The sequence below is a fragment of the Vulpes lagopus genome, chromosome 7, assembly GCF_018345385.1.
Source record: "Vulpes lagopus strain Blue_001 chromosome 7, ASM1834538v1, whole genome shotgun sequence".
NCBI lineage: Eukaryota > Metazoa > Chordata > Mammalia > Carnivora > Canidae > Vulpes > Vulpes lagopus.
This window is the reverse complement of record NC_054830.1, coordinates 5,121,024-5,146,842: the sequence shown is the minus strand read 5'-3', so window position 1 is coordinate 5,146,842 and position 25,819 is coordinate 5,121,024. Positions and strand designations below refer to the sequence as shown.

The following is a 25,819-nucleotide window of genomic DNA, read 5'->3' as shown; positions in this document are numbered from 1 at the left end:
TTAAGAAAAAAAATGAACAGAAATTCATAGCTTAGGAAAGGTTGTTAGGATTACTTTTGTGGTGAGGTAGACTACATCCTAGAGAATGTAATTGGGTGTTTTGAAAGTGTCTTGTGAGAGGAAGAACCAGAAACTGCACAGTGAATTAAAACCAAGTTGCGCTTGGGTTCAGAACAGATTGGCTAGTATTGTATGGCCCAACAATGCCACTCTTAGGTGTACTCCAAAGGACCAAAAACTATGTCCACAGAGAAATTTATATGTGGATGTTCCTAGCAACATGATTTCAATTGATAAGTGGATAAATGTGGTAAATTTATATAGTGGGGTGTTAGTAACAAAAGGGAATCAAGTGCTGATAGCTGCTACAGCATGGATAACTCTTGGTTCCATATGTAGAAAATGTCCAAAACAGGTGAATCCATCAACAGAAAGTAGATTAGTGGTTGCCTGGGGAGAGGGGGTAAGTGGAGAGTTGTTTTTGGTGTGATGACAGTGTTTTGGAATTAGATGGTGGTAATAGTTGTATGCAACCCCAACTAAACTAAAGCTCACTGAACCATATACTTTGAATGGGTGTATCTTACGGAACGTGAAGTGCAGCCATCCAGATTTTCTAAAGATTTTATTTATTCATGAGAGACACACACACAGAGAGGGGGGGGCGGGCACAGACACAGGCAGAGGGAGAAAGCAGGCTCCATGCAGGGAACCTGACATGGGACTCGATCCTGGGTCTCCAGGATCACACCCTAGGCCGAAGGCGGTGCTAAACCACTGAGCCACCCGGGCTGCCCCATCCAGATTTTTATATAGGGGCAGTCTGTCCTGTGACGGGGAAGGCTAGGTGACTGATCACCTCACAGATGGAAATGGTGCGTATGAGTGAAGCTCTAGGCATGTTTTCTGGCAAGCCCACAGGACTGAGTCAAGCCTGAGCATAGGCAGCAGTGGGAGGGCCAGGGAGTCACACGGGGAGTTAGGTGACAGGAGAAGGGGGCCTTGCTTGTATTGTGTTTGGGAGAACTTATGCCAGGTGATGCAGGTGGAGTGGGTCTGTTCTGAGGGCCAGGGAATGTCTGGGTTGCGGAGGAGGTCAAGCCTAAGGCCCAGCATTAGATTGAATTGAATGGGAGCCTAGACTAGAACACTAAAATGAATGCCTTTTTGGTTTAACATTATGGAAGCATAATGGAGGCGGGCTTTGAGGGGAGGTCAGTGGCTTTAAGAGTAGAACGTGGCTTATCTGTTGAAAATTGACATTTTTTTAGAGAAAGATCATATTTCTTTGTCCTAATGAATGTGACCACTTGGCATTGATAACCCAGGATCAAGGTGATGGCTCTTGTTGACTTTTGTGCCTGGAGGAGATGGGATGAGGGCTATTTGGGAGCCTTGGCTGGCACATACTGGACCCTAGGGAGTCCATTATCCATGGCTTTTGGTCTCCCAGCACATTTTAGAGGCTGCCTTGGGGAGTAAGTAACCTTGGTGATCTCTTGCTGCTGTTTCTATGCAACTTAAAAACACAGGGCCATTAAACAGATTAAATATCGGGGAACTGGTATCAGGGTTTCTTTGTGTGTATGTTTTTTTAAGATTTTTTTTTTTTAAGATTTTATTTATTTATTCATGAGAGATGCACAGAAAGAGAGGCAGAGACACAGGCAGAGGGAGAAGCAGGCTCCATGCAGGGAGCCTGACATGGGAATCGATCCGGGTCTCCAGGATCAGGCCCTGGGCCAAAGGTGGAGCTAAACCACTGAGCCACCCGGGGCTGCCCAGATTTTTTACTTAGTATATGAGAGAGAGAAAGCCTGTGTGTGAGAGAGAGCAGGGGAAGGGAGAGGAGCAGAGGGAGAAAGAAGTAGGTTCCCTGCTGAGCAGGGAGCAGAATCCTAGGATCCTGGGATCATGACCTTGCCACCCAGGCCCCCTTGGTATCAGGGTTTGTTGTTGTTTTGTTTTGGTTCCCATTTAAAAATATTTTACCTGATCTTGGTTTAACCCTCAGACCGTGGTCATCAGAGCATCACAGATGTCTTACACTATCAGGTCTTGTTGGCTATTTTGAGACCAAGTCTGTATTCTTATATCCCTGCCTTGTGGAGCATGGAGTTGAGAGTGAACTGTGTATATTGATCTCCACAGATTAGGAAGCTTTCTGGGCAGAAGAGACACGAGCTTCACTGTTTTTGAAAACAGCCCACAGTGGAGTCAGAGAACAGTGTATGCCCAGTGTTAATTGGCTGGTTTATAGCATTGCTTTTTCTTGGGAAAAGTCTTTTGGGGTACCAGGTTGGGAGGTGGAGATTAGGTATATTTGTGCTGCTGGCCACCTGATGTTATTGTCTTTTATAATCAGGTGTTTCTCAGTTCGAGATACAGGGAGTAAATAAATGTCTATGATTTTTACATGTGAGTTGTTCGTAATTCTTTTCTGTAATTTTCAAGAGGCCTGTTTTTTTTTTTTTTTAACTTGTCTTTGTTTTATATATATCACAAACTCAAATCTAATTGCATATGAAAAGTTATGCCTTGATGGGTGCCTGGGTGGCTCAGTGGCTCAGTTAATTAAGCTCTGCCTTCACCTCAAGTCAGGTCATGGTCCTGGGATGAGCTCTGAGCCTTGCATCCTATTCCCTGCTCCTCAGGGAACCTGCTCTCCCCTGGCTTGTGCTTGCCCCCTTCTCTGTCAAATAAATAAATAAATAAAATCTTTAAAAAAGAGAGAGAGAGAGACAAGTTACGTCTTGAAAGGGATAGCTCCCAAATGTACCAGTGTTGAATTTCGAATTAGACCCTAGGTTTGCTCATAGAAGTGGATGGATGGGAATGGAGTGTGACATTTACAACACAGTAAACAAAGACTTTTTGCCTTGGAAGGATATGCTTTTCTAAGTCTAATCTACAGTTCCAACTTTCTCTTTTCTTTTCAGATGGACTTGGTGGTATTGGCATGGGGTTAGGCCCAGGAGGACAGCCTATTGATGCCAATCACCTGAATAAAGGCATTGGCATGGGAAACATAGGACCCGCAGGTGAGAACTACAGTGTACTTTGGAGATTTCTGGGGAAGTTAGTGACTCAAGTGAACTATTAGAATAATTAGACATTAAGTACTTCAAATGGAATAAAGATTTATTTGGGGCAGAATTCCCTCATTCATTTGATTCATTTTGATAAAAGCAGTATTTTGTATTTTTACTGACTTGAATCCTTTTTTATAAAGTTACCATACGTTTGCATTTTATCCTTGGATGACCTTCCGAGCTTAGTTAAGCTATTTGATAAAAGGAGGCAGGCCAGAGAGTTGGTCTTGCTCAAGGTCACACTATCAGTTAGTGACAGAGACTAGGTCTCCTGACCATCAGACCATAGCACTGCCACAGTCTGTTACCCAGACACCCTTTGGGCCATTGCCTGGTGTTAACGGCTCCTAGACTAGGGCAAGGGCATTGATGGATATAAAAAGGCACAGAGGCCCTCATTGCATGACAACGTAGCTGTCACAGGCCACAAAGACCTGGTGTTCAGTGTTGTCTTAGTTCAAAAAGATAAGAAGTAGCTAATGAATGAGAGCTTTGTGGAGAATATGCTTTAAACTTTGCTGTTTAGCATTTTCATTCTGTGCAGGAGACATTTATATACTATTAGGAACTATTTCATTTTTATGACTACAGAGTTAGAGCTCTCTTAAAATCCTTTGAATTGCAGGATGGATGTCCCTTCACCCTGCTACCGTTAGTTCTGCCTGTCCCTGGGCTGACCTCTATGCCCTGGGCCTTCTTGGAATATGGCCCTATCAGTTTAACCCCCCGCGCCCCCCAAACACCAAAGAAGAAAGTTTGGGGTGGCGGGGAGGGAAGCCTCAAGTGTTTATAAGAACTGCTTTTTTTAGAGAATTTTATCTTCAAAGGAGATTTTAAGACTTATATTCTCTAAAATGAACTTCTAAAAAAAGAGTATTCCTCAGTTTGTATCCAGTAATTATATATCATGTTTAAATCCCCTGACTTGATTTTTTGTTAAAACTGTATGTGGGCCCTACAGAATTTTGAGTCACATGGTGATTATTTTGTTAAAGACATAGTTTCTTGGGATGCGATAGTTTGAAAGGTGATATGGGAGAGCCCCCTCCATCCTCCTCTTCTTTTACAATTAAAATATGTTCATAATCAGGAATATTTTTTGTTCATTTGCTGATTTGGAATTTCTTGTGCTTTTTAAGTTCAAACGTTACTGCTTTGACATAATTTTAGTTTGCATTGACTTTTTCTTTTTAAGGAATGGGAATGGAAGGCATAGGATTTGGAATAAATAAAATGGGAGGTAAGAGATTTAAAATGAAGTACAAATATAATCACTTTTAGGTGTGGTTTTCTCTCACTCTTCCTCTTTCTTTTCCCTTAAGCCTTGCATGAATTCTTGTTTGATTTCCAAAAAGTTGGAGTCTAGAAATTAATTTTACCTGTCAGTCTATCCAGTGGGTATCTTGGCTTTTGGTTCTGGCTTTCTCACTAACTAGCTCTGTGACCTTGGGCAAATCACTCCATCTCTCTGGGCCTCTCTTTGCTTGTCTGTTGAGGGGGTTGGATCAGATTAGCTTTTTGAAGAAGGTGATTTTAGCAAGGGCAGTAGCATTTTTATTCCTAAAGTCCTTACACTTGGTAAGGAAGTTCCTGGCAGAAAATGCCCAAGATGAAACTCCTGAAAATATCTTTCTTTTTCCGATGAGTGTAAACAGTCTCATTGAAATGGTACTCAAATGTGAATATCTCTTGCAGGCATGGAGGGACCTTTTGGTGGCGGTATGGAAAACATGGGTCGATTTGGATCTGGGATGAACATGGGCAGAATAAATGGTGAGACTTGTGTTTTCTTTCTGCTTAAACCTGCCCCCTACTGGCTGTTGACTCTTGGGTGACCTTGAGGCAACAAACCCTTTTTTAATGAATGATTTGCCCCTTCCATTTTTCTATTTAATTAGATGTCTTTGAATTGCCTTAGATGTTATTAAAATCACATTTGTATTTCAGCAGCTAGACTTCCTAGTAGGTAAGTGTTAATCCCGTTAGTCACTAAATGTATGTCCCGTGTTCTGAATTCCCCCATAATTACCCAATAAAATAATAAAACTTTTTCATTGTCTCTAGCACTAGCAAGCATCCTGTAGATAAGTGTGGTTGTATTTTGCTCACTTTAAAGGTATCTTTCTCACTTTAAAATTGTCTTTAAGTGTAAGGGATTAGTTTTATTAGTTTCTTTGGATTTTTTGATCAAATTCATATATCCCCTGGAGTGCTGGACTGCATCAGTTCTTGATCATCTGCTCTCGTAAAACTCTTGAGTTGTGAGCAGAGACATTGATTTAATTTAGCATTCATTGATTTAATTTAGCATTTATATAGCGGGAGTTTTGGTGTGCTATCATACAGATCTTATAGCCTTCTCAACCCCTTACTAGAAATATAATAGTGTGTTCATTTAGTCCTTGCAAGAACCACGTGATTTGTAGGTACTTTTATCATTTCATCAGAAACTGAGGCCCAGAGAGTGACTTGCCTAAGGTCACATGGCTAGTAATACTGGGATATGGATCCTGGCTATCTGGCTCCAGAGCCTGGCTTTTAATTACACTGTAATTCTGCCTTTTAGAACTGCCTCCAGCATGGGCTTCAGCCCCTCCTGATTAGGGCTTTGGGAACCCTTCAGTCTTTCTGAAATCCTCTGGGGTTGGTTGACTCCTTGACCCCTCATCTGTGGGGATATAGCTTTCCTTATACACCTAAGCTTCTCTGGGATGGAAAGTCATTAAAGATTTGCATTTAAATGTTTCTTTGCTAACCTGCAGTATCCTTTAGTGTGAAGAGAGAGTAGAGCAAGTGAGAATCCTACTAGGATAGACCTTAATTGTCAACTGGAAAGAAGGAAAATTCTGATGAATAAACTGCCCTTCTTAATGGGGGAGGGTTGCCTTGTTTTAGATGATAAAGAGCTGTAGAGAAGTCCTCACCATTAGTCAGGAATGAAGGGACAAAGGTCTGCATTTCCAGTGTGCTTTCTGGCTGGCCTGTAGCTCGTGATGTGTATAGGAATTCTAATAAAAAGAGTTGGAGGAATCTGGCTTGGTAGAGTGTTTGCTCAAAATTGATGAGTCATTAGGAGTTGGAGTTGCTGAGGAGTGGAGTGATGTGATTTAGAAATGGATGAAGAGGGGGTGGGGCTGTGCTGAGTAGTATGGGCAAAGTCCTCGATAATCTGGCAGGTGGAATGCAGCAGTCACAGTTATGGGCCTGTTGACTAAAGGTTCAAAGTGCTGATTCTCGTGGGGAGCTACAGTGGGAGGATGTGTTCTGATGCAGTATTCTTAGATGTTCTCAGATATAGGTACTCCCAAGTCTTTCCTCATCATCCTCTGTAGTAGAGAATAGGGACTTCTTCCACTTGAGCTCTGTTCTGAGTGCAATCAACTTTATCAGGGGGAAAGTTGATAAAGATGTTTTGATTTAATTTAGTGTTTAATTGGTGACCATAATGCATCTACTATGGTTGGAGGTGCTGACACCAGACTGATAAGAAATCAGAATCTCAGGGTCAGTCAGCAGTAGAGGTCAAGTCCTATAGAATGGATATTAAAAATTATAAATGAAAAACTCATCAAATACCAAAGAATGATGTGGTATAATATTTGACAAGGAAATATTTTCTCTCTCTCTCTCTCTCTCTCTCTCTCTCTCTTTCTCATAGTACGTTGGAATTCTTGGGTAGTACATTGGAATTCACAGAGGGCTCCCTGAACTATAGAGCCTGTTGACAGTTGGGAAAATGAGTTTTGTTTGTTTTTTGTTTTGTTTTTATTTGGGAAGATGAGTTCTGAGGCCTTTGCTGCCTATATATAGGACTTCCTTATCTCAAGGGGGCAAAGTGCTGCCGCCTTTTATGCCCTTAAGATAGGGATTAAAGGAGCCCAGCAGAGCATTGTCCATTATAGTACCACTCTGAGATTTTAGATTTTTCTTCTGCCTACCCCATGCAGGCTTGTGCAAGTTTTCAGCATTTTCAGCAGATGGCACACTGCCAACCTGAGATTCAGTTGGGTCAATTCAAACTGAAAAGCAAGTTCATCAATTGCTAAAATCTTTTCGTTTCTTTCTTTTTCTTCTTTTCTTTCTTTCTCTCTTTCTCTCTTTCTCTTTCTCTCTTTCTCTCTTTCTTCTTTCTTTTTCTTCTTTCTCTCTCTCTCTTTCTTCATTCATTCATTCATTCATTTTTATTTATTAGAGTGAGCACGAGGTGGCGGGGGAGAGGGAGAAGCAGACTCCCTGCTGAACAGGGAGCCTGCTGCTGGGCTCGATCCCAGCACCCCGAGATTGTGACCTGAGCTGAAGGCAGATGCTTAACAGACTGAGCCACCCAAGCACCCTTCTGGCATTTTCTGGCATTTTCTAATTAACTCATAATTCTTGCCTGCATTTGGTAGACTTGTTCACTTCTTTGAAAGTATAGGGACTTGATCTGTAGATAACCATTTTTGGTAGTTGAACAAGTAAAGGTGATCATTATATAGCACCTGTTTACCTTGATTTCTAAGGAGCAACATTAGATTTTTCAAGGCCCTCTCAGTTCAGGAGGGAGACACAGTGTGCTACACATCTTAAGTCTTGCTTTAGAGGAAAGAAGTAGCCGGTGATGAGATCATCAAAAGCTTTCCCCATAGAAACTAAGACCTTAGCTTTTAAAAGACGTTATAAAATTTAAGTCCTGCTGTCACCAAAGGAAAAATTAACAAAGTTAACAACATCCTTGTGTAGAGGAAACTACTTCTGTTAGTAGGGAAGACCTATTATATGCAGGCATGTTTCTATATTCTGTGCGGATATGCTTGTGTTAGTAGAGTATGGATTCTTGCATTGGGTTTAGGTTCTAACCTTTGCCTCACCCCTTGCCAGGCATGTGACCTTGGTCAAGTTACTAAGTCCTTTGAGCCTCCCTTTCTTTGTATGGGGGCAGTGATCTTGGAGGGAGAATACAGGTATGCAGGCTGTTGGGAGGATTCTATGAACTCAAGCGCATGGAAAGCCCCAGGTGGGGCGGGGAGGTGGTAGCTGCTGCTGCAGCCTGCCCTTGACTCAGCATGTGCCCATGCCATTTGCTGTAGGAGTAGGTACTGGTATACCATACAAGTGAGGCTTATAGTGGACGTTGGTCAGTCCTTAATGGACTAAAGGTAGATAGTTTTTAGGGATTGACTCGAAGTGACTTTTTTAAGGAATAAAGGACGAATGATGGTTCCTTGTAGAAAGAGTGAACATGCTGATTTGGTGGTGGCTGTTGCGTGCCTGTAGTTATTTATCATGTCTAAAACACAGTGGTATTCCTGGAAAGGCCTAGGGTAATATTTTTCTCCACAGAGATGGAGCGTGGCATGGGTGGAGGATTTGAGAGAGACTTTGCCAGAAACAAGATGGGAATGTCTCGAAGCTTTGGCGAGCCCCTTGGCAGAGGAATGGGTAAGAAAGCCCCTTGTGGGTGGGGCTCACCCTCAGGTCAGGGGTTCTCTCTTAGGCAAAGTCAGCTGTTTTTCCAGAGTCTTAAAAAAATAGACCTAGGTAAAAACTCTGGACCTTGAATTTTTTATTGGTATCAATGGCACCATTTTTCTTTAGTTTTTTTCAGGTGGCTTCTTTGGTTGCCTTGGTATAAGGTGTTTGCTGTGGGAATTCAAACTGCTGCATTTACACAGCACCGGCTCTCTGGAGTGGTGGAGGTTTCTGAGGCCCTGCTGAATGGGGTGTGAGTCCCCTTGTCCAGGGCACTGTGATAGTCTAACAGATGGCATGGTGTGTTTGCTGGTGCCTTTAGAAGAGGCCTCAGGAAACTGGGCGGGGGGGGGGGGGGGTGGATTTTCTGATGCTGGAAGGCCTGGAGGATTGGGCCTAAGTGCAGAGGATCTCTTTTCAGTTTCGGTTAGATTGCAAAGTGGTTTCTTCTCAAGGAATGTCTCTTTCCCCCCTTTTTGAATTTAGACGTTTCTGAGAATCTGCCAGCTTAATTCTTCATTAGTATGGTGCAAAGAGGTTGTCCAGTTTTGGGCTCTTCAGTTTCTCTCAAAGGCGATTTGGAGTGTGGATCCATACTCTGCCCCATCCTTACCTGCTTCTCATTCTGTACAGATGTGAAGCTTCCATGAGACCGCCTCAGAGTGCTCAGCCTCTGACTTTGGGGGACCCATTAAGTTGGGAAGGTTTTAAGCCCTCTTGTGTAGTTTGTATTAGATATATTCTTAGAATTTACAAACGTCCTGGAAAGATTCATCATCTGGCTTGTCAGTGAGACAGATGCTTCTGTAGACTATCTGTAGGATTCCCATCTTCATGTTGTGTTCTCCATGAAAATCAGGAACTGGAGACTTGTTTTTCTCTTTTTCCCTACTGGCAGTTAGGTACCTGGAAGGACCTTTTTGTGTCTTACTATGCTGGTAGTGAAGATTTACATTTTTTTCCTTTTACTTGTTAGATATGACTGACTAGCTTTATTCTAGAGTATTCCAAAGCTTTAGAATTCTAGGGATGAGTTCATAAATTTGTATGTGACTGGATCAGCTAAAAGTTTCTTGTTTATGACTGACTTTGTTTTTGTGTCCTGGAATGGCAGGATATTTTTAAAAATATTTAAAAACTTGTCATTTGGTTGCGAATAGCAATTTGTGGATACTGAGGGTGAGAAGAACAAGATGGCCATATGCTTTGCTTCCATAGGGATTTCTTCCTGCCTTAGGCCTTTAATCTTTCACTGGTCTGTGGTGCCTCTCAACCTCTGTGATGAGGCTGGAGGCCTTGTCCTGGTTTGTGGAGTGGCACAAGAGGTAGATCTGGTGAGGTCAGTATTTCTCATGGCAACAGGTGGTAACTCCTCTAGTCCCAACCTGAAATATCATCTGTAGGGCCTGCTATCTCCTGCTACTTTGCCACTTCCTCTGATTGAGACTATCGTATTTCTTTTCCTGTGACCTCCCAAAGTGACATGGGCAAGAGAACAGGGCTTTGTTCTGGAATTCCCTGCTGCTACTTGTGATAGACACAATTTAGTAAAAAGGTGTCTAAGTTTAAGGTGGTGTTTCAGACCAGTTGGCCTGGATGGTCTGTGTGTGTGTGTGTGTGTGTGTGTGTGTGTGTGTGTGTGGCCTAGATGGGTTTTTTTATTTGTTTATTCAGTTCTTGATTTCTCTCTCTGTTTTCCACTTGAAAGTTGAATCGTTTTGGTTCCTCTTGCTCTAGTGTCTCCCCATTCAGTGTCCCTTCTCTACTATCAAGGCAGTAGATCTTTGCCCTTGTTTCTGGCAACCACTGTGCTTGGTGGTACAGGGATGTAGATAATGTGGTCCTTGATCTTGAAGGAGGTGGTGCAGCTGAGGAGATAGATGATGCTCAGTGGCACAGGGCAGCACCAGAGGCCTAGTGAGAGTGCTGGTGGAAATGTTGGTTCCTAGGCCTTTGGGAGCCATGTGAGCAATACACAAAGGTGATCTATTTTCTCTCTGTTAAGATTCGGAAAAAGCAGTGCTCTACATGGCTGACAGAAGTGTTCTGCTCAGAGAGCACTGGATCCAAGCAGGAATGCAAGAAGACTGGGCAGGAGGTACAGTTTAAGCTGGATGGGGCTGGGTGTCCAAGAGGGTTCAGCATAATTTAGAGAATATACTGGCAGATAGAGAGGGCCAAACAGCATCAGGTGCAGAGGCCTGGACATGAGGGTCTACCTGGGGCAGGAAGAACAGAATCAAGTTCAGAGTCAGAGCAGAGAGGTCTGTGAATACCCAAGAAAGGATTTTTCTTTTCTTTTTAAATCAGTGGTGCGCCGATCGTGAAGCTTTTGTGAGGAATATTTTGATCTAAGTGCTGATTTAGGAAAGTGAAGCTGGGCTTGGGTATGCTGAGCAGGATCTCAGGTGTCATGGGAGGATAAGCAAGCCCTGTACTGCTTGCAGGCTGGAGGAGGGCTGTTGTTTCTAGGTATGCTTTCCCACATCTGTTCTTTAGCACAGGTAGTTGTAGTGCCAAAAACAGCTGTGGGGGTGGGGTTAATCTCTGTGGTCTTAGTCATGAAATGAGATGTACTCTGTGGCTGTTTGTCCATATTGCTGAGCACACTTTGGGACTGTAGAGGGGAGTGGGTACAAATGTCTTACACAGTGGAAGGCTGAGAAGAAACTTAAAAGCTAACGCTAACCATATAGCTTTAAACAAACTTGAAAGAGGTTTGGATTAATTGTTGGCAAATAAGCAACAGTGTTTTCTATTTGAGACAAAGTGTTGAGTGTGGTAGGGTTTTTATTTTCCTAAAGCTTTGTCTGTCACTGTCACACCCAGCTCCTTCCAGGTGGGGCTGGTGGGCTCCACCTGCTGGAGTCTTTCTGTGCATGATTTGTTCGTAAGGTCATACTTCAGCACTGCATGCAATTGTTGCTGGTTTTCAGGACTTTGACAGTGTAGCCATAGCTTGAGTTTGCTAAGAGATAACCATGAGTTGTTGATCTAATCTGGTGGGTGTGTGCTGGCTTCAGTTTGAGTACTGAGGATCTGGATCAGCTTTAGAAAACTATGCTACCCCCCACCCCCATTCTTGCTCTGATGTTCGCAGTTCAATTCATTGGTGCACACTGGCTCTTAGCTCTGCTGGGCGCATTCCCAGATGGTCTTGCCAACTGGGCCTCAGACTCTGGAGCTACATGGGAACCTAGAATCATGACCCATCATCAAGGACTCTTACGGTTTTCCAGTAAAATGATCCTGTCTATATGTGTATTTCTTAATCCCTCCCCCCTTTCCTTGTTTTATTTTTAAATTAGTAATATTCTTATTCTGGAATCTGTATTAAACAAATTTCTGTTATCGTAGAGAAATTTGGCTAATTTTTTTTTCTTCCTGATTTCCTTAGAAATCCTAAGTAATGCACTGAAGAGAGGAGAGATCATTGCAAAGCAGGGAGGAGGTAGGAAACGCTTAGTTTTGATGTTTTGATTTTTAGAATAGGTTGTTATTACTGGGGATAGTAAGAGTGTAGTGGTGAAAAGCATGGGCTCTAAAATAGACTGTCTGGGTGGGAACCAGCTCTGTCTCTTCCTAGCGTGTGACATTTGGCAAGTTACTGAACCTCTCTGTTTTCCATATTGTAATATGGGGTTATAATGGTACCTACTTCATAGGGTTGTTGTAAATGAATTAATGCATAGAAAAAAGTATTTGTATAAGTGCTATATGTAAGCATTAGCCATTGTTGTTATTATAATTACATGTAATTTGGGGCCTTTGTTTTAAATACTGTAAAATTGTAAATTCATAAAAGTAAATACCTGATTAAAAGGTATACTACCTCCAAATCTAACAAGTGCTTTCTAAGCTATACACATGTACTCATAAATATTCGGAAAATTATAAAGTAAGTAAATATCTGCAATTTGACTACCCAGTGATGAGTGTTGTAAACATTTTGGGAATATCTTTTCATTAATACACTTTTTTAAAAAAATGGGTATTTAAAACTAAATGAACTTTTCCAGCTTGAATGCCCCACTTCCCCATGGCTCTGAGTGTCTTGGCATTTCCTTGGTAACTCCACTTGCTGGTTATTTCTGTGGTGTGCTGATACTAGAACTTCATGTGGGCACCGTTTTCCCCTTGTTCTCTGTTGCTTTTGGCATCCAGGGGGTCAGCCTGATTAATGATATTCTTGAGCATGCTACTGCCCTTTCTAGTATCTTGCTTTTTTACATATTTTGAGAAATTTTTGCTCTGAAAGACTAATATCCCCCCCCTTTATAAAAGATTTATTTATTTATTCCTGAGAGAGAGGCAGAGACATAGGTAGAGAGAAAAGCAGGTTCCTCGCAGGGAGCCTGATGTGGACTCGATCCCTGAACCCGGGATCACACTCTGATCCAAAGGCAGACAGACACTCAACCGCTGAGCCACCCAGGTGTCCCAAAAGAGACTAATCTTAAATTTTTTGTATTTTGCCACTTGGTGTGCTGTTATTCAGCTGAGGAAATGGAGAAGTGCAATGACATGTGATGTCAGCCAGAGACTCACAGAAACTTCTGAGTTTCCTTTTCTTGAATTACATCTTGGACTGGGCTGCTTGGGTCACTAATGGGCTGGCTGTCGACTCAGCTGACCTTTTTTAGAGGCAGGTGGCAGTGGTGATGGCGAAGCTTCAGTGAGAAGGGACCCTTAGAGGCTCTGAATGTGGAAAAGTGGTGGGCAGTGGCCTTGGAGGTGGAGCCAGCCCCATCTTCTACAGAGTTACCAGCAAAACTGGGTCACTGCATTGCTGACACGAAAGCATGTGTCCAGCTAAACCATGGCATCGAGAACTGATCTTAGACCTCTTCTAGAATCTACTCTGCAATGCCATTGACTTCTTTTCCTCTAAAGCCAGCAGAGTTATACACAAGTTATTTGGTGGTTTTCTTCACAGAGTAAGGCTCCCTGGAAGTGCCTGTCTATCTAGACATAGAGGGTCTATATTGGTGTTTGTTTTATCTACTCTTGTTTACATGGCTGTATACTAGCTTCTTTATGCCTGGAGGTGCTAAGGAAATGCAGCCAGACTGGCCATCAGCAGGGCATCTGAGAGGGACAAGCTGGGAGAGGGTAAAGGTTGTGAGTGATTTGAATTGTCACATACAATCCATGTAATCCATTTTACAGACTGACCAACTCAGGGTGGGGTTTCTGAGCTTTGATTGAGAGCATTTCTCAGTGTCATTTGGTGGGGAGACCTCACAGTTCTTGGGAATTGACAACCATGGCTCACAAAGCTAGTTAGAAGTACTAGGGCTTCCGAAGTAATGGTGGAGAACGTTGTTGACACAAGTCCTCCAGGGCAGAATTTCTCCCTTTTTAAAATTTTACTATGGAAATGTAAGCTGTGGCATAGAAATAGGAAGAACAATGTCCTCACTACCCTGCCTTAACAACAGTTAAGCCTTGACATTTGAGGGATGTCTAATGGTAAATTGTTGTGGGACTTAATTCCTGAACTGTGGTTGAGCTTGTGAAGTGTAAGCCTCTGCACCCAGGTCACCCTCCTGGCATGGTGTGCACACAAGTGTGCAAGTCCCTGATACCTGCCTCTGTTTTGTGTCCCTGTTCCAGGTGGAGGTGGAGGCAGTGTCCCTGGGATCGAGAGGATGGGCCCTGGCATTGACCGCATTGGGGGTGCCGGCATGGAGCGCATGGGCGCAGGCCTGGGCCATGGCATGGATCGTGTGGGCTCCGAGATTGAGCGCATGGGCCTGGTCATGGACCGCATGGGCTCAGTTGAGCGCATGGGCTCTGGCATCGAGCGCATGGGCCCACTGGGCCTCGACCACATGGCCTCCAGCATCGAGCGCATGGGCCAGACCATGGAGCGCATCGGCTCTGGCGTGGAGCGCATGGGTGCCGGCATGGGCTTTGGCCTTGAGCGCATGGCCGCGCCCATTGACCGCGTGGGCCAGACCATTGAGCGCATGGGCTCTGGTGTAGAGCGTATGGGCCCTGCCATCGAGCGCATGGGCCTGAGCATGGAGCGCATGGTGCCCGCAGGCATGGGGGCTGGCCTGGAGCGCATGGGCCCTGTGATGGATCGCATGGCCACCGGCCTGGAGCGCATGGGCGCCAACAACCTGGAGCGAATGGGCCTGGAGCGAATGGGCGCCAACAGTCTCGAGCGCATGGGCCTGGAGCGCATGGGCGCCAACAGCCTGGAGCGCATGGGTCCTGCCATGGGTCCAGCCCTAGGCGCTGGCATTGAGCGTATGGGCCTGGCCATGGGTGGCGGTGGCGGTGCCAGCTTTGACCGCGCCATCGAGATGGAGCGTGGCAACTTTGGAGGAAGCTTCGCAGGTTCCTTTGGCGGAGCTGGAGGCCATGCTCCTGGGGTGGCCAGGAAGGCCTGCCAGATATTTGTGAGAAATGTAAGTGGCTCTTCAGCAACTTGATGGTGATGGTAGGCACAAAGAGAGGAAGGGTGAGGGGACAGGTTGAAGTCAGAGTCGGTGCCTTCAGCAGGAAGGGTAGCAATACAAAAGGCCACCTTGCTACTGTCCCCCAAATTTGGTGCTAGTAGGATAAGGAAGGACTGTGAGAGTGTATGAATTGTGCATCAGGAGCCCATGTGTTACCGGACTGCTAGGTGGAACCAACAGTGAGTGAGCTCAGGAACAATCCGAGCTTCTGGACTCCCTTGGCATGAAGAGCCACTACACCTGGGCATGACAGAGTGACAAAGGGCTGTATCTGCATCATCTTTATACCAAGTTAACCACCTTCAGCTACTGTTGGAGTGGTTTTGGGGCCTCAAACCATAGGCGACTGTCCTCTTGAAGAGAGATAATGCCACAAGGGAGTACGCTTGGTGTGCTGGTTTCGAGCCTCATTCCAGACAGGCGTATTTTGTTCTCTGCTGATCACCTGTTTCCTGAAAGTTTCCCTGAGAGACCCTGGTGTTTATGCATTAGGATATTAGGGTTTGGTTGTATCACTCATCAGTTTTTCCTTTTCCCTTTAGCTCCCATTTGATTTTACATGGAAGATGCTAAAAGACAAATTCAACGAATGTGGTAAGTGTTTGAGAAAGGCTTTCTAGGTGCTTCCATGTGTTGTGGCTTCAGAAGTCTTAGCTTGTTAGTGATGCATTTGAGGGGTGCAGCGAAGCTCCCATCCTGGTCTTCACAGCCACTTGCCGTGACTCAAGGACCAGTGGGACTTGCCATTTTTCTGCCTGTGCAAATATTCAAGCCGGTTGTTGAGTTTCCTCTTATGTGTCAGACACTTCCTATGTGTGTTCTCATTTCAACCTTATCTTTCTCCTTTTATGGTTTTTGAAAGGAGGCAATGTCCCCATTTTGCAGATGAGTCAGGCAAAGTCATGTTCCCAAGGTCACATGGTTTCTCCGTGACAAAGCTGAGTAAAATAAAAACATCTGAGAGGAGGTTGCTTTCTACCACTGTACTGTTGGTTCATGCCTCAAAGAGCATTCACCCAGAAGTTCCCAGGGGTGAGCTTGTCTGTGAATGAGGTGAGGGGCTCTGGTTTTGGTTTTCTGGCCACACCAGGCCACCATTCTGAAAGGCTCACTTTGTGGCCAAAAGGAAGTGAAGTTGTCCCCGGGTGAATCCCTGCTCCTCACTCCCACCACCTCTGTTCTTTAAACCATGTGAAGTGGGAGCCCCAGGCCTAAGCCACAAGTCCAGGTGGCTTGCTGGGTCAAGGCCTCCTCAGTGTTTTTTCATTTCCTGTTTCACTGATAGCTCAGATTGCACCACTTTGCTGCTTCTCCTGGTTCTTCTCTTAGGGCAGCTGTTGAGCCATACGTGCCTTCTTGCCCTCTCTCCATTCTTTAGTTTGTAGCAGGTATTCTGAAAAGTCATGTTGGATCAGGCTGCTCTCCTGCCTCAGATGCCTGGAGGTGCCCATCTGCTAACGAGAAACTCACTAGTCCCTTTGTAACTTAGTCCATCCTTTTTCATCTCTCTCCTGTCTCTGACCCCGGAGTTGCAAGTGCCATTCTCCAAAAGTGCTTTATTTTAAACTGTTGTAGTGGGAGCTTGCCTTCTGGTGAGCTTAAGTATTTTGGAACTGTCCCCAGAATCCCTCTAGATGTTGACCTTCCCTTGGGCTGAGTTAATGGCTCTAGAAACGAGGGCCATCTAACATAGGGCTACATGGTCATGTCCTTAACTCTTCCCCTTACAGACTTGTTTCATGGTGCTTGACACATACCTGGATTCTTAATCAGTGCTTGAATGAATATGTGAACCCCACTTTCAAATTAGGTTGCAGTCTATGTGTGGACAATACAGAATGTCCCATTATTTCATGATGGCCTTGTAAATACTCTGATGATGGGGTCTTGAAGATGAAGCACCTATAAGGTTGGCTTCACACAGCCCAGCCACCTTTATAACTTTCTCAAGTGTATGGGTATGCATTTGAAGCTGCCATGAAGGCTTATCATGGGTCAGATGGTGGTTCCATTGGCAGAAGAATGGCAACATGGCCAAGGGCCATAGTCGCTGGATTCCAGCTATTGTGTTCTGAGCATTTGTGTGCCAGGGCCGCTCTCCCTTTTGACTCTGTCCACCGAAATCCAACAGGTGATCTGGACTGAGTGGAGCCCAGACTGAGGCTGAGCTCTGGGTTTGCCTGATGAGTTGTGGTCTCTTCTTCCCTCCCTGTGCCCAGGCCACGTGCTGTATGCCGACATCAAGATGGAGAACGGGAAGTCCAAGGGGTGCGGTGTGGTTAAGTTTGAGTCGCCAGAGGTGGCTGAGAGAGCCTGCCGGATGATGAATGGGATGAAGCTGAGTGGCCGAGAGATTGATGTTCGAATCGATAGAAATGCTTAAGCAGTTGCCTTTTTTAAACATCGATACCAGACCTCTGAATTTGTATTTTTTCTTGTTAACCATTTTAATTTGTTGGCTGGATGTATAAAGATGTTTAAAAAATTCAGTTGCTTTTTGGGGTAATTTGAATTACTTTTTTAATGACCGGGGTTCCATTTGACTGTTTGCATTGAGATTGCAATGTGCGCAATTTTTTTTGTAGTTGTGGCATCTTGTTGACATCGAATATGACTTTGATAATAAATACCAGTTCCTGAAAAGATGCTTGCTTTTTTTGCGTGTGTGTTGTGGGGCACCCCCTGAAGTTTGAGGAGCTAAAGTCAGTCTTCTTTCTACCCTTAGAACTGTGACCACTGGGGGGTCTCATTCCCATTCCTCCTGAGCGTGAAGGACATGGACCCTGGCCACTCGAGGAGAACTCTCATGGAAACTGAGTCCTGAGTGGACTTGAATTCTCCAGTGCTGGTAACAAAGCACTTGGATATTACTGGTCCTGAGAGCCATTCTCTCTCCCTCCTGTACAGTTGCTCTTTGTGGTACAGAAATTGTGTCAGGCTTATTTCCTGTTTGGCTTTTGTTACAGTCTTATTTCGGCTGCTATAACAAAAATACTATAAGCTGGGTGGCTTATAAACTCAGACATTTATTCCTCACAGTTCTGGAGGCTGGGACGTCCGTCCAAGATCAAAACACAGTCCATGGCAGCTTTTCTTTGCTACAGCAGACCAAGCACGGTGCAAGTTTCTGAGCATATTTAGTCCTGTAGTGGTTTAGGCTGACTGTGATTCCTGGGTTCTCTTAGAACTGGGTTAGAACTCTCCTGTTCCCCAGTATGTGGTCTCATAAAGCCTGTGTGGAGCTGCAACCACTGCTTGTCATGTTTGGATGTGGTGTCCTACCTCTGCCACCTTCTCCCTGTCGCACTGCTACTGGTGTTTATCCCTGAGGGCTGAGACAGTGGAGGGATGTGGTCAACCTCATAGACCCCCAGGTGTCTGATCATGACTCCACTATGTCAATCAGGAGGGAAAGAAAAGACAAGAAGCAAAAATCGCTTTAAATAGGAGCTTTATGTGGTTCATGTATGTAGTCAGGCATGAGCCTGGGTGGTTCTGTGATTGCCAGTCTGGTCTCCAAAACTCTTGCTTTAGTGGGTGGCTGGGCTGACAGGTTGTCCTGGGGACCCACACCTGTGGGCCTTCTCTTCCCTGGGGGAATGGTTGGCTCTCCAGAGGTTCTGCCGAGGAAGGGTGACTTGGAGTGACTCCTCTCTCCATACACAGCTAATGAGCAGCCCCCAGGGAAATGGGATGGTGGAGTGGGGGGGGTTACCTCTTTCCAGGCACTGTGGTCCCTTCCAGCCCACCCAGAGCATCTACATACCGCAGAAGCCAACATCATCATACACCTCCGTTTCCCTAGCGGAGAGCACAGTTTGGTCAGTAAAGGTCACCTTGTCCCCCTGACCACCCCACCTTCCCCTCCACCCCCAGTCAGGGCCCACACTCACAGGGGCAGTAGAGCTGTTCTGGGCACGTAGCCATCTGTGAAAGAGAACAGGAGGATAGGTGAGCTCATAGCCCCCCCGGTGGTAGCCCATTGCCCGAAGATTTCCTGGTCTGGCTGACTTACATTTGCCCTTGGTGTCCCGGCACAGCATCTCATCCTTGTTTGTGAACTCGATCACCTCCAGGATCTCCCCACGCCGGATCCCCAGGTGCTTGCCACCCCCACGACGTGTCTTGGCGTTGGGATCGATCATCATCCTTGTTTGAATCACTATCTCCCCCTCAAACTGGGGAGGGATATGTTAGAGCTTTTGTTTTGTGCTGTCCCCCCAGGAACCCCAGCTTCTTTCTGAGGATGGAATATGTGGGGTCTTGGTCAACTGGGGCTGTGCCCAGATCTCCCAGGGCTCTTGTTTAGAGGATTCTGGTGTTCACACCTTGAACTTTTTCCGGAACTCCCTCTCGGCTTTCTCTGCCTTCCGGATCTGCTTCAGGGACTTCAGGTCTGTGGGTGGCAACTGCTGTGGCTGGGGGGCCTTCTCCTTCCTGAGGAATTGGGATACTCCTGAACAAGGTGTGCTTCCCAGGGGCCCCCTTCCTGTATGCCCAGAGCTCAGTCCCTCCCTCTTCCATGCCCTTGGCGGGCTGATGACCCCCCGCCCCATACCTGAGTTCTGGATCTTGTGGTGGCCTGGGGGGTTGCTGGGTAAATGGCACTTCATCTGGGAGCAGTCAGAGCGCTGAGTTAGGGCAGGGACTGTTGGCTCAGCCTCCCTCTTGACACTGGTGACTTGATCTTGAATGAGCCTTTCCTATGTCAGTTTTTAGGACATCCATTCCCTCCCAACCCCCACCCTGCCAACTGTCCGTCTTCCCCGGAGGCCTTTCTTGGGGGTTGTGAGTTCTAGTGCATTGCCTTTGTTTTCTGAACTGCTGCATGGTAGGTGTAGCAGAAACTGCTTACTGCAGGAACTCACTTAACCCTCACAGCGACCTTATTACTTAGGATAATAGGCAATACTGTCATTCCCAGCTCGCTGATGAGGGAAATAAAGGCTCTGAGTGGTAAAGCAGTCCTGCTCCAAGGTCATCTGGCTGGAAATGATAAAGGCAGGATTTATTTGCAGGCTTTTGAGGCCATTTCATGTCTGTCTTTTAGAATAGCTTGGCTTCTGGGGATTGTCCTAGGATTTAGGTCAAAAATAAGGCAAAGGCATTTCCTAGAGCAAATGAAGTGGGTGTCTGAGAAGGGGCTGATGGGGTGGGGTTCATGGACTGGCCTGGCTGCTGCTGAGACCATTGTGAGGGGTCTCGTGAGTGCGGACTTCTGGCAACCTGCCAGCATTCCACGTAGGAGCCTGCTGGCCCCGGGTTTGGCTTATGAGAGCCTCATGAATACCAGTTGAGTGAGGGATCCAGAACCTGAAGCCTCTGGCTTTTTGCTCCAGACTCCAGCCACATCCTGGTGCTCAGATGATGATGCCATCTCCAGTCTCATCCAGGATACTCCCTCCAACTGCTCCCGCTTCTCCCAGAGGGACCCCAGGACCCCTATAAACCCACCACGGGGTAGAGCATGCCCCTGGGCACTGTGGCGCAGGACAGACCTGGCACACCTGCAGCCCAAATTTCTGGCAGTGTGACCCTAATCAGGCACACAGGTAAGGGAGGCTCTAAGGGTGACCTGTTGAGATCTGGGAAAGAGCTACGTGTGCTGGCCCCAGCCCCTTCCAGGAGAGCTCCCAGCTGTGGAAGGAACCTCTGGGGTCGGGCTGCTACCATTCCCAAGTAGGGCAAAGTGGGAGGTTGGACTAGAAGAGTGCAAAGTAGCCTTTGGGACAGTGTACTACCAGTGAGGACCCACACAGTATTTCAAGAAGGGAGAGATTTGAGAACTGTATTTTGTTGGAGTCTGGCAGAATGACTGGCATGGAATGGGGAGACGATTTTCCACTGGCAGGGACAGTGAGCAGAAGTCGGGATGTTCTTGGTCTCTTTGGGGATTGGGGAAGAGTGGGGGGGGGCATACCTTCAAGGCTGCTGGAAGCAAACTGCCTCTTTCCCCACGTCCCTCTCCAAGACTGGCCCCCCAGACCCCAGTCACAAGAGCCTCAGTAGAGCGGAAGCAGGAGGAGCCTTGTCAGGAAGCTCTACTAAGTTTTGTAAGCAGCCCCTGAGGAAAGCCCAGGAGAAGCAGAAGGGGCTTGGGAAAGAGTAGTACAGGCAGCAGACTTGGTGTTGGGGCTGGGGGGGTGGGTGGCAGGGGCATCCCAAAGGCACCACCCTTAAAAGGTTGCCCTGTAGGAAGCCCTTCCAAAGATAGGGCAGGGAAGTCTTGAGAGCACAGGGCCGGGGCTCCTGTCTGCCGGCTGTGTGAACTGGGGCAAGTTGCTTCTGGGGTGTTCAGGCTTCCACCTCTGTAAAAGGGCATGCTGTTGCCTTGGGGGTGGGGGGCGGCTGTACGTGTTTAGTGATGTTCACATACAGGGCTTGCATGAAAGTCACTCCCCCCCCCCAAAAAAAAAAATTGGTGAAAGCATTAACCTACAGCAGGGCTGGAGACAGGTCTGCTTTGCCATTATCCTGCTCTCCGGGAGCAGAGACTCGGAAGAAGGGAGAAAGAAAGGTCCTCAGGAACCTGAGCACAGAGTGTCTAGGACTGCAGGCTCAGGGTCTCTGTCTACAGCCCATGCCTCAGTTGAGGCCCAAGTCCTGCCTGGACATCCAGCAAGCGCCTCCAATGCAACAAGTCTACTATGGAACCTGACACCTTGTCCCCGACTCAGGGATACCTCCTCTCTGCACCCAAGTCAAGCTTGGCTTGGGCCTCATCCGTGTCATGAGCTCACTTGCTCCCTCTTGCCCCTGCATCACATGCCACCAAATCCTCTTTCTGATTCTTCCACTGCTCTATAATGCCGCCTGCCACCACCACCCTGGGCCACACCCCTGCCCTGGCCACAGTACGTTCACTGGTGTTGGCCTCTGGGCTGCCCTACCTCTACTGTTGTGTCAGGAGCTGGCATGGCCTTTCTAAAAGGCCCTTCCTGCCCTCCACTTTCTCCCCTGGCACTGCCAGGGAGACGGACTGTCCCTCAGATTTGCCGCAACAGCATGGAAGAATGTGCCCTTGCAATGAATGGTCCCCGGGTGCCTGGGCAGGATGCTCTGGCTCAGGGCTCAGCCCCACCACCAACAAACCTCTGCCCATGGGGCTGGGGCTGGAGTTGTCCGTGGGCTCCACGTCGTCATACAGCTCATAGGCCTCGTCCGGGTCCCTGTAGGAACCTGAGATGAGGGCCCCTTTCAGCCTTAAACCTGCGCCAGAACCCACTAACTCCCCACACTCACTGCAGGATGTCTTGAGTGTGTCGGGCCTGGAGGTGGATCCCAGCAGAAGAACGGGTCCTCCTCAGAGCTGTGGAAGGATGAGAGCGGGAGGGAGGCAGGCCCTGCCTTTACCTTCCCAGCTTTCTGCGGAGGCTGCCGTGACCTACCTGTGGCTGCGGCTGCGGCTCTTCGGAAGCTCTGGACATCCCTGGGGCCAGGGGGCAGTGGGGGCTTGGCTGGGGGGGGCCCTAGGCTGTTTACTGGGGGCAGAGGCCTCCGCCGGGGTGGGTGGCCAGGCTGGAGGCCCAGCCTCGAGCCTCCACTGTGAGAGCGAGCTCCTGATCTCTGCTCCTTGGCTCCAGAGCCAGGGCTGAGTGGGAGCCTGGGGCGGGAGCCCGCGACAGCAGCCGGGAGCGAGCTCTCTGAGACGGAGCCAGGGAGTGGGGGCTTTTTAGGGAGATCACCAAAGAACTCCGTGTGCAGGTGCTTCTTGGGCAGAGCACTGGGCTCGGGCTGTGAGAACTTTCGAGGGGGCTGCTGGCACTCAGGCTGCAGGAACTTCCTGGGGAGGAGGCCAAACTCGGGCTCTGAGGACACCCTGGTGAGGGCCCCCAGCTCAGGCTGCAGGAGCTTCTTGGAGGGTGCTTTGGATTCAGACTGCCGTGGCCGCTTGGGAAACACACTGACTTCAGGCTCTGAGGACCTCCTGGTGAGGTCACCAAAATCAGGGTGCAGGAGCTTCTTGGGGAGGTCACTCAGCTGAGGGGCTGGGATCTTTCTGGGAAATGTACTGGGCTCTGAGCAGTGGGGCTGGTGCTCATTGGACTCTGACTTCCAGGGGGGCGTCTGAGGGACCTCACTGAACTCAGGCTGTGGCAGGGATTTCTTAGGGAGGCCACTGACCTCAGACTGCAGGGGCTTTCTAGGGTGCACGCTGAGGTCGGGCTGAGGGGGCTTCTTGGGAAGGGTATTAAAGTTGGGCTGTGAAGGCTCTGGGGTGGTCCCATTGGGCTCCAGCTGCTGGAGCTTCTTAGGGAAGGCACTGGGCTTGGGCTCCAGTGGGGGCCTGCTAGGCTCAGGCCGTGGGGCTTTCTGAGGGGTCTCGAACTGTGGGAACTTTTTGGAGGTCTCAGTCGACTCAGGTTTGTAGGGCTTTCTGGGGAGATCGGCGCAATGGGGCTGCGGGGGCTTCTTGGGTACTGCGTGGAACTCTGGCTGTGGGGGCTTCTTGGGGTGCTCGCTTAGCTCGGGTGGTGGAAACTTCTTTAGGAGTTTGTTGAACTCAGGCTTTGGGGGTTTTTTGGGGAGTTCGCTGGTCTCGAGCTGAGAGGCCTGGAACTTGGCTTGAAGGCTCCGGAAGTCCTGATGGCTCCCCTAAGGGACATAGAGCCAGTCAGGCAGGGTTCTCCTAGCTCCTCGTTGCCAGCCTTTGCCCTTGGCTGAGGACCCTCACATTTGTTTCCAGGCTCCCTGGAGTCCTGACCTCACCACTTAGGCACTGCATATGCCCCAGCCTCACCCCCATTAGGACCCGGGCTCCTGCTGCTCCCCCATAGGCTGCTGCTCCCTGGTTGGTGGTGCCTTCCAAGTGTCCTTGAGATAACCGTGTGCTTTCATGCTCCGTATCCCTAGTGCCTTCTCTTCTGATTTCAAAATACATCTGGAATCCAACCACTTCTCACTGCCTGTACCACGGTCATGCTGGCTGGAGGAACTCAGGTTCCTCCCCCATGTACCCCCCCCCCGCCCCGCCCCCCCATCCCCATCTCTGTCCAGACCCCTCCCACACAGCAGCCAGAGGAAGCCCCTCTGCTCAAAATCTGGCAACGTTCCTTCATTTCCCCATGGTAAAAGCTAAAAGACCTCATGAAGGCCCTAGATCGCCGAACAGCCTCCTGTACCCAGTCACCTTGGGCTGGTCTCCTCCCCCACTCTCTCCCACCCCAGCTCCGCTTTCTCCTGCCCCTAGTCCCAGGCAGTTCTCCCTATGGCCTGCTTCTTGCCTCTTGCACCTCCAGTTCTCTGCTGGTATTTTCTTTTTAGGGAGGCCTCCCTCCCAGACCACCCCTATTTAAAAAATTGATTTCCTCTTCCCAGTACTCTCCACTCCCTGTGTATCAGATGGTTTATTTTACATTATTTCACAAATGTGCCTTTTTAGTTTTTGTTCTCTCTGCCCCTGTGAAGGTCAGGACGTGGCTCACTCATTGCTGTCCCCCCAGTGCAGGTATTTACTGACATAAATACACAGGACATGGGTGTACAGTCAGTCAGCCACGTCCAGTCCGATCATCACAGACTCACACAGAAAAACGTAAAGAGACGCAGACTTGGAGGCAGCTGTGGGCTCAGGGTCTGTCTCCCAGTCCCAGACACCCTTTGTGGATGGTCAGGGTGCTCACAGTCCCCTGAGCAGTGGCAGGCCGGCCTGGGCAGCGGCATGGTCAGGCACGTGCGCCACCCGTGGCACACCTCGTCTGTCCCAGGTACCATCTGCCGGCCCCCATGCTCTGTCACGGATACAGGCGGGTGCACAAGTAGGCCAAACCTGCTTGGACCACAGGTGGCCATGCTGCTGGCCCCCAAGCCTGGCTTCAGCTGGGGCCTAGGAGACGGGGTTGGAGGACAGAACTATGGAGACTGCTCCTGTCTGTGCCTCCTTTCCCCACCCAGAGAATGCGTAAAGGTAGCAATTCCAGCCACGGCTGGAAATGCCCCTATGAAAGTCCACCAACAGATGGGTTGGGGTAAGGATTCCCGGGTAACCCAGAGGACCAGAGAAATCCGGGTCAGCAGGTCATGCCTTGGGTAACTGCTGGGGCGGGGGGTGGGCAGCGAGTACATGGCCCACTTTGTGACCCGCAGGAAGCTGCCCCCATGCTCACCCTGGCCTCCTGTGACCAGGGTACTGTTCATGCTGACCTGGGAGGAGAGTCGTCTGGACTGTCTGCCTGTTCCCCCTTTTTCAAGTCGAAGCCTGGGCCCCGGCTGACCCAGTGGTGCATCCTGGCTACTTCCCACCTCTGGGCCTTTGTGATGTCCTTGCTGTTCCCCGGTGGGGTGGGGGGCTCACCTACAGTTGAGGGTTCACTCACCATGGCTGCAGGCGGGTGATGGGCCACAGGGCAAGTGGGACCCAAGCTGGGCCGCTGCCTTCAGGAAGTGACTGTGGCTTCTGCTCCACGGGCCCCACGGGGGTAGGGGATGCTGGCCGGGTGGGGAGGGCAGAGGAGGAAGGAAAGGAGGCGGAGACAGACCTTGCCTGTCCCCAGATCCTGTCTGGCACTTGAGTTCCTGTCCTGCCTGCTATGGTCTCCATGGTTTCTGTGCTTTGTGCATCGGCTGTCAGCACATGCCCAACACGGTGACCAGTTTCTTGACTCTGTGGTTCTGGGGGCTGGCTGGCTTCTGGTCTCCAGGGAGGACTTGGTGCCAGGCCCTGAGGGCCTTCTTGGGCGGGGGAGTGCTCTATGAGTTAGGGGCACGGTCAGCTCTGGGCCAGGAGGCTCGGGAGTTGGGGGAGCATGATGGGTGAGGCCCTTCTGCTGGCCCTTGTTGCCTCATCCGCCTGCCTCATTTCCACAC

At 48.3% G+C, this 25,819-nt stretch overlaps 2 protein-coding genes across 14 annotated transcripts in view; one reads left to right on the top strand and one right to left on the bottom strand.

Annotated features, from left to right (window-relative positions):
- HNRNPM (heterogeneous nuclear ribonucleoprotein M) overlaps nt 1-17,656 on the top strand; it is a 40,842-nt gene extending 23,186 nt beyond the window's left edge. For 4 of the 13 annotated variants that reach the window (XM_041760505.1, XM_041760500.1, XM_041760512.1 and 1 more), the window contains 8 exons: nt 2,940-3,041; nt 4,288-4,332; nt 4,788-4,865; nt 8,415-8,513; nt 11,941-11,994; nt 14,160-14,962; nt 15,556-15,607; nt 17,233-17,656. In XM_041760505.1, the coding sequence (XP_041616439.1) occupies nt 2,940-3,041; nt 4,288-4,332; nt 4,788-4,865; nt 8,415-8,513; nt 11,941-11,994; nt 14,160-14,962; nt 15,556-15,607; nt 17,233-17,396 (1,397 nt within the window). In that variant the 3' untranslated portion in view covers nt 17,397-17,656. Of the gene's footprint in view, nt 1-2,939; nt 3,042-4,287; nt 4,333-4,787; nt 4,866-8,414; nt 8,514-11,940; nt 11,995-14,159; nt 14,963-15,555; nt 15,608-17,144 lie in introns of all 13 variants that reach the window. The other 9 variants (XM_041760510.1, XM_041760504.1, XM_041760506.1 and 6 more) reach the window with 7 other exon arrangements.
- A 791-nt stretch (nt 17,657-18,447) lies between these two features.
- On the bottom strand, nt 18,448-25,553 carry PRAM1 (PML-RARA regulated adaptor molecule 1). The gene is made up of 10 exons (XM_041761383.1): nt 25,492-25,553; nt 25,330-25,387; nt 22,402-23,608; nt 22,256-22,322; nt 22,106-22,182; nt 19,572-19,626; nt 19,342-19,450; nt 19,029-19,191; nt 18,907-18,940; nt 18,448-18,814 (listed from the first exon to the last, which is right to left on the bottom strand). Exons 1-10 carry the CDS (start codon nt 25,551-25,553, stop codon nt 18,772-18,774), a joined length of 1,875 nt encoding a protein of 624 aa, XP_041617317.1. The 3' UTR covers nt 18,448-18,771.
- Nucleotides 25,554-25,819: the final 266 nt, after the last annotated feature.

Bases quoted from the DNA above. Each gene is read 5' to 3' on its own strand.
- PRAM1 (XM_041761383.1), bottom strand. From the start codon at position 25,553: ATGGAGACCATAGCAGGCAGGACAGGAACTCAAGTGCCAGACAGGATC. The intron at 19,451-19,571 runs GTATGGGGCGGG...CCAATTCCTCAG, and splicing joins CCACAAGATCCAGAACTCAG to GAAGGAGAAGGCCCCCCAGC. The intron at 19,192-19,341 runs GTGTGAACACCA...ATCCCTCCCCAG, and splicing joins AGTTCCGGAAAAAGTTCAAG to TTTGAGGGGGAGATAGTGAT.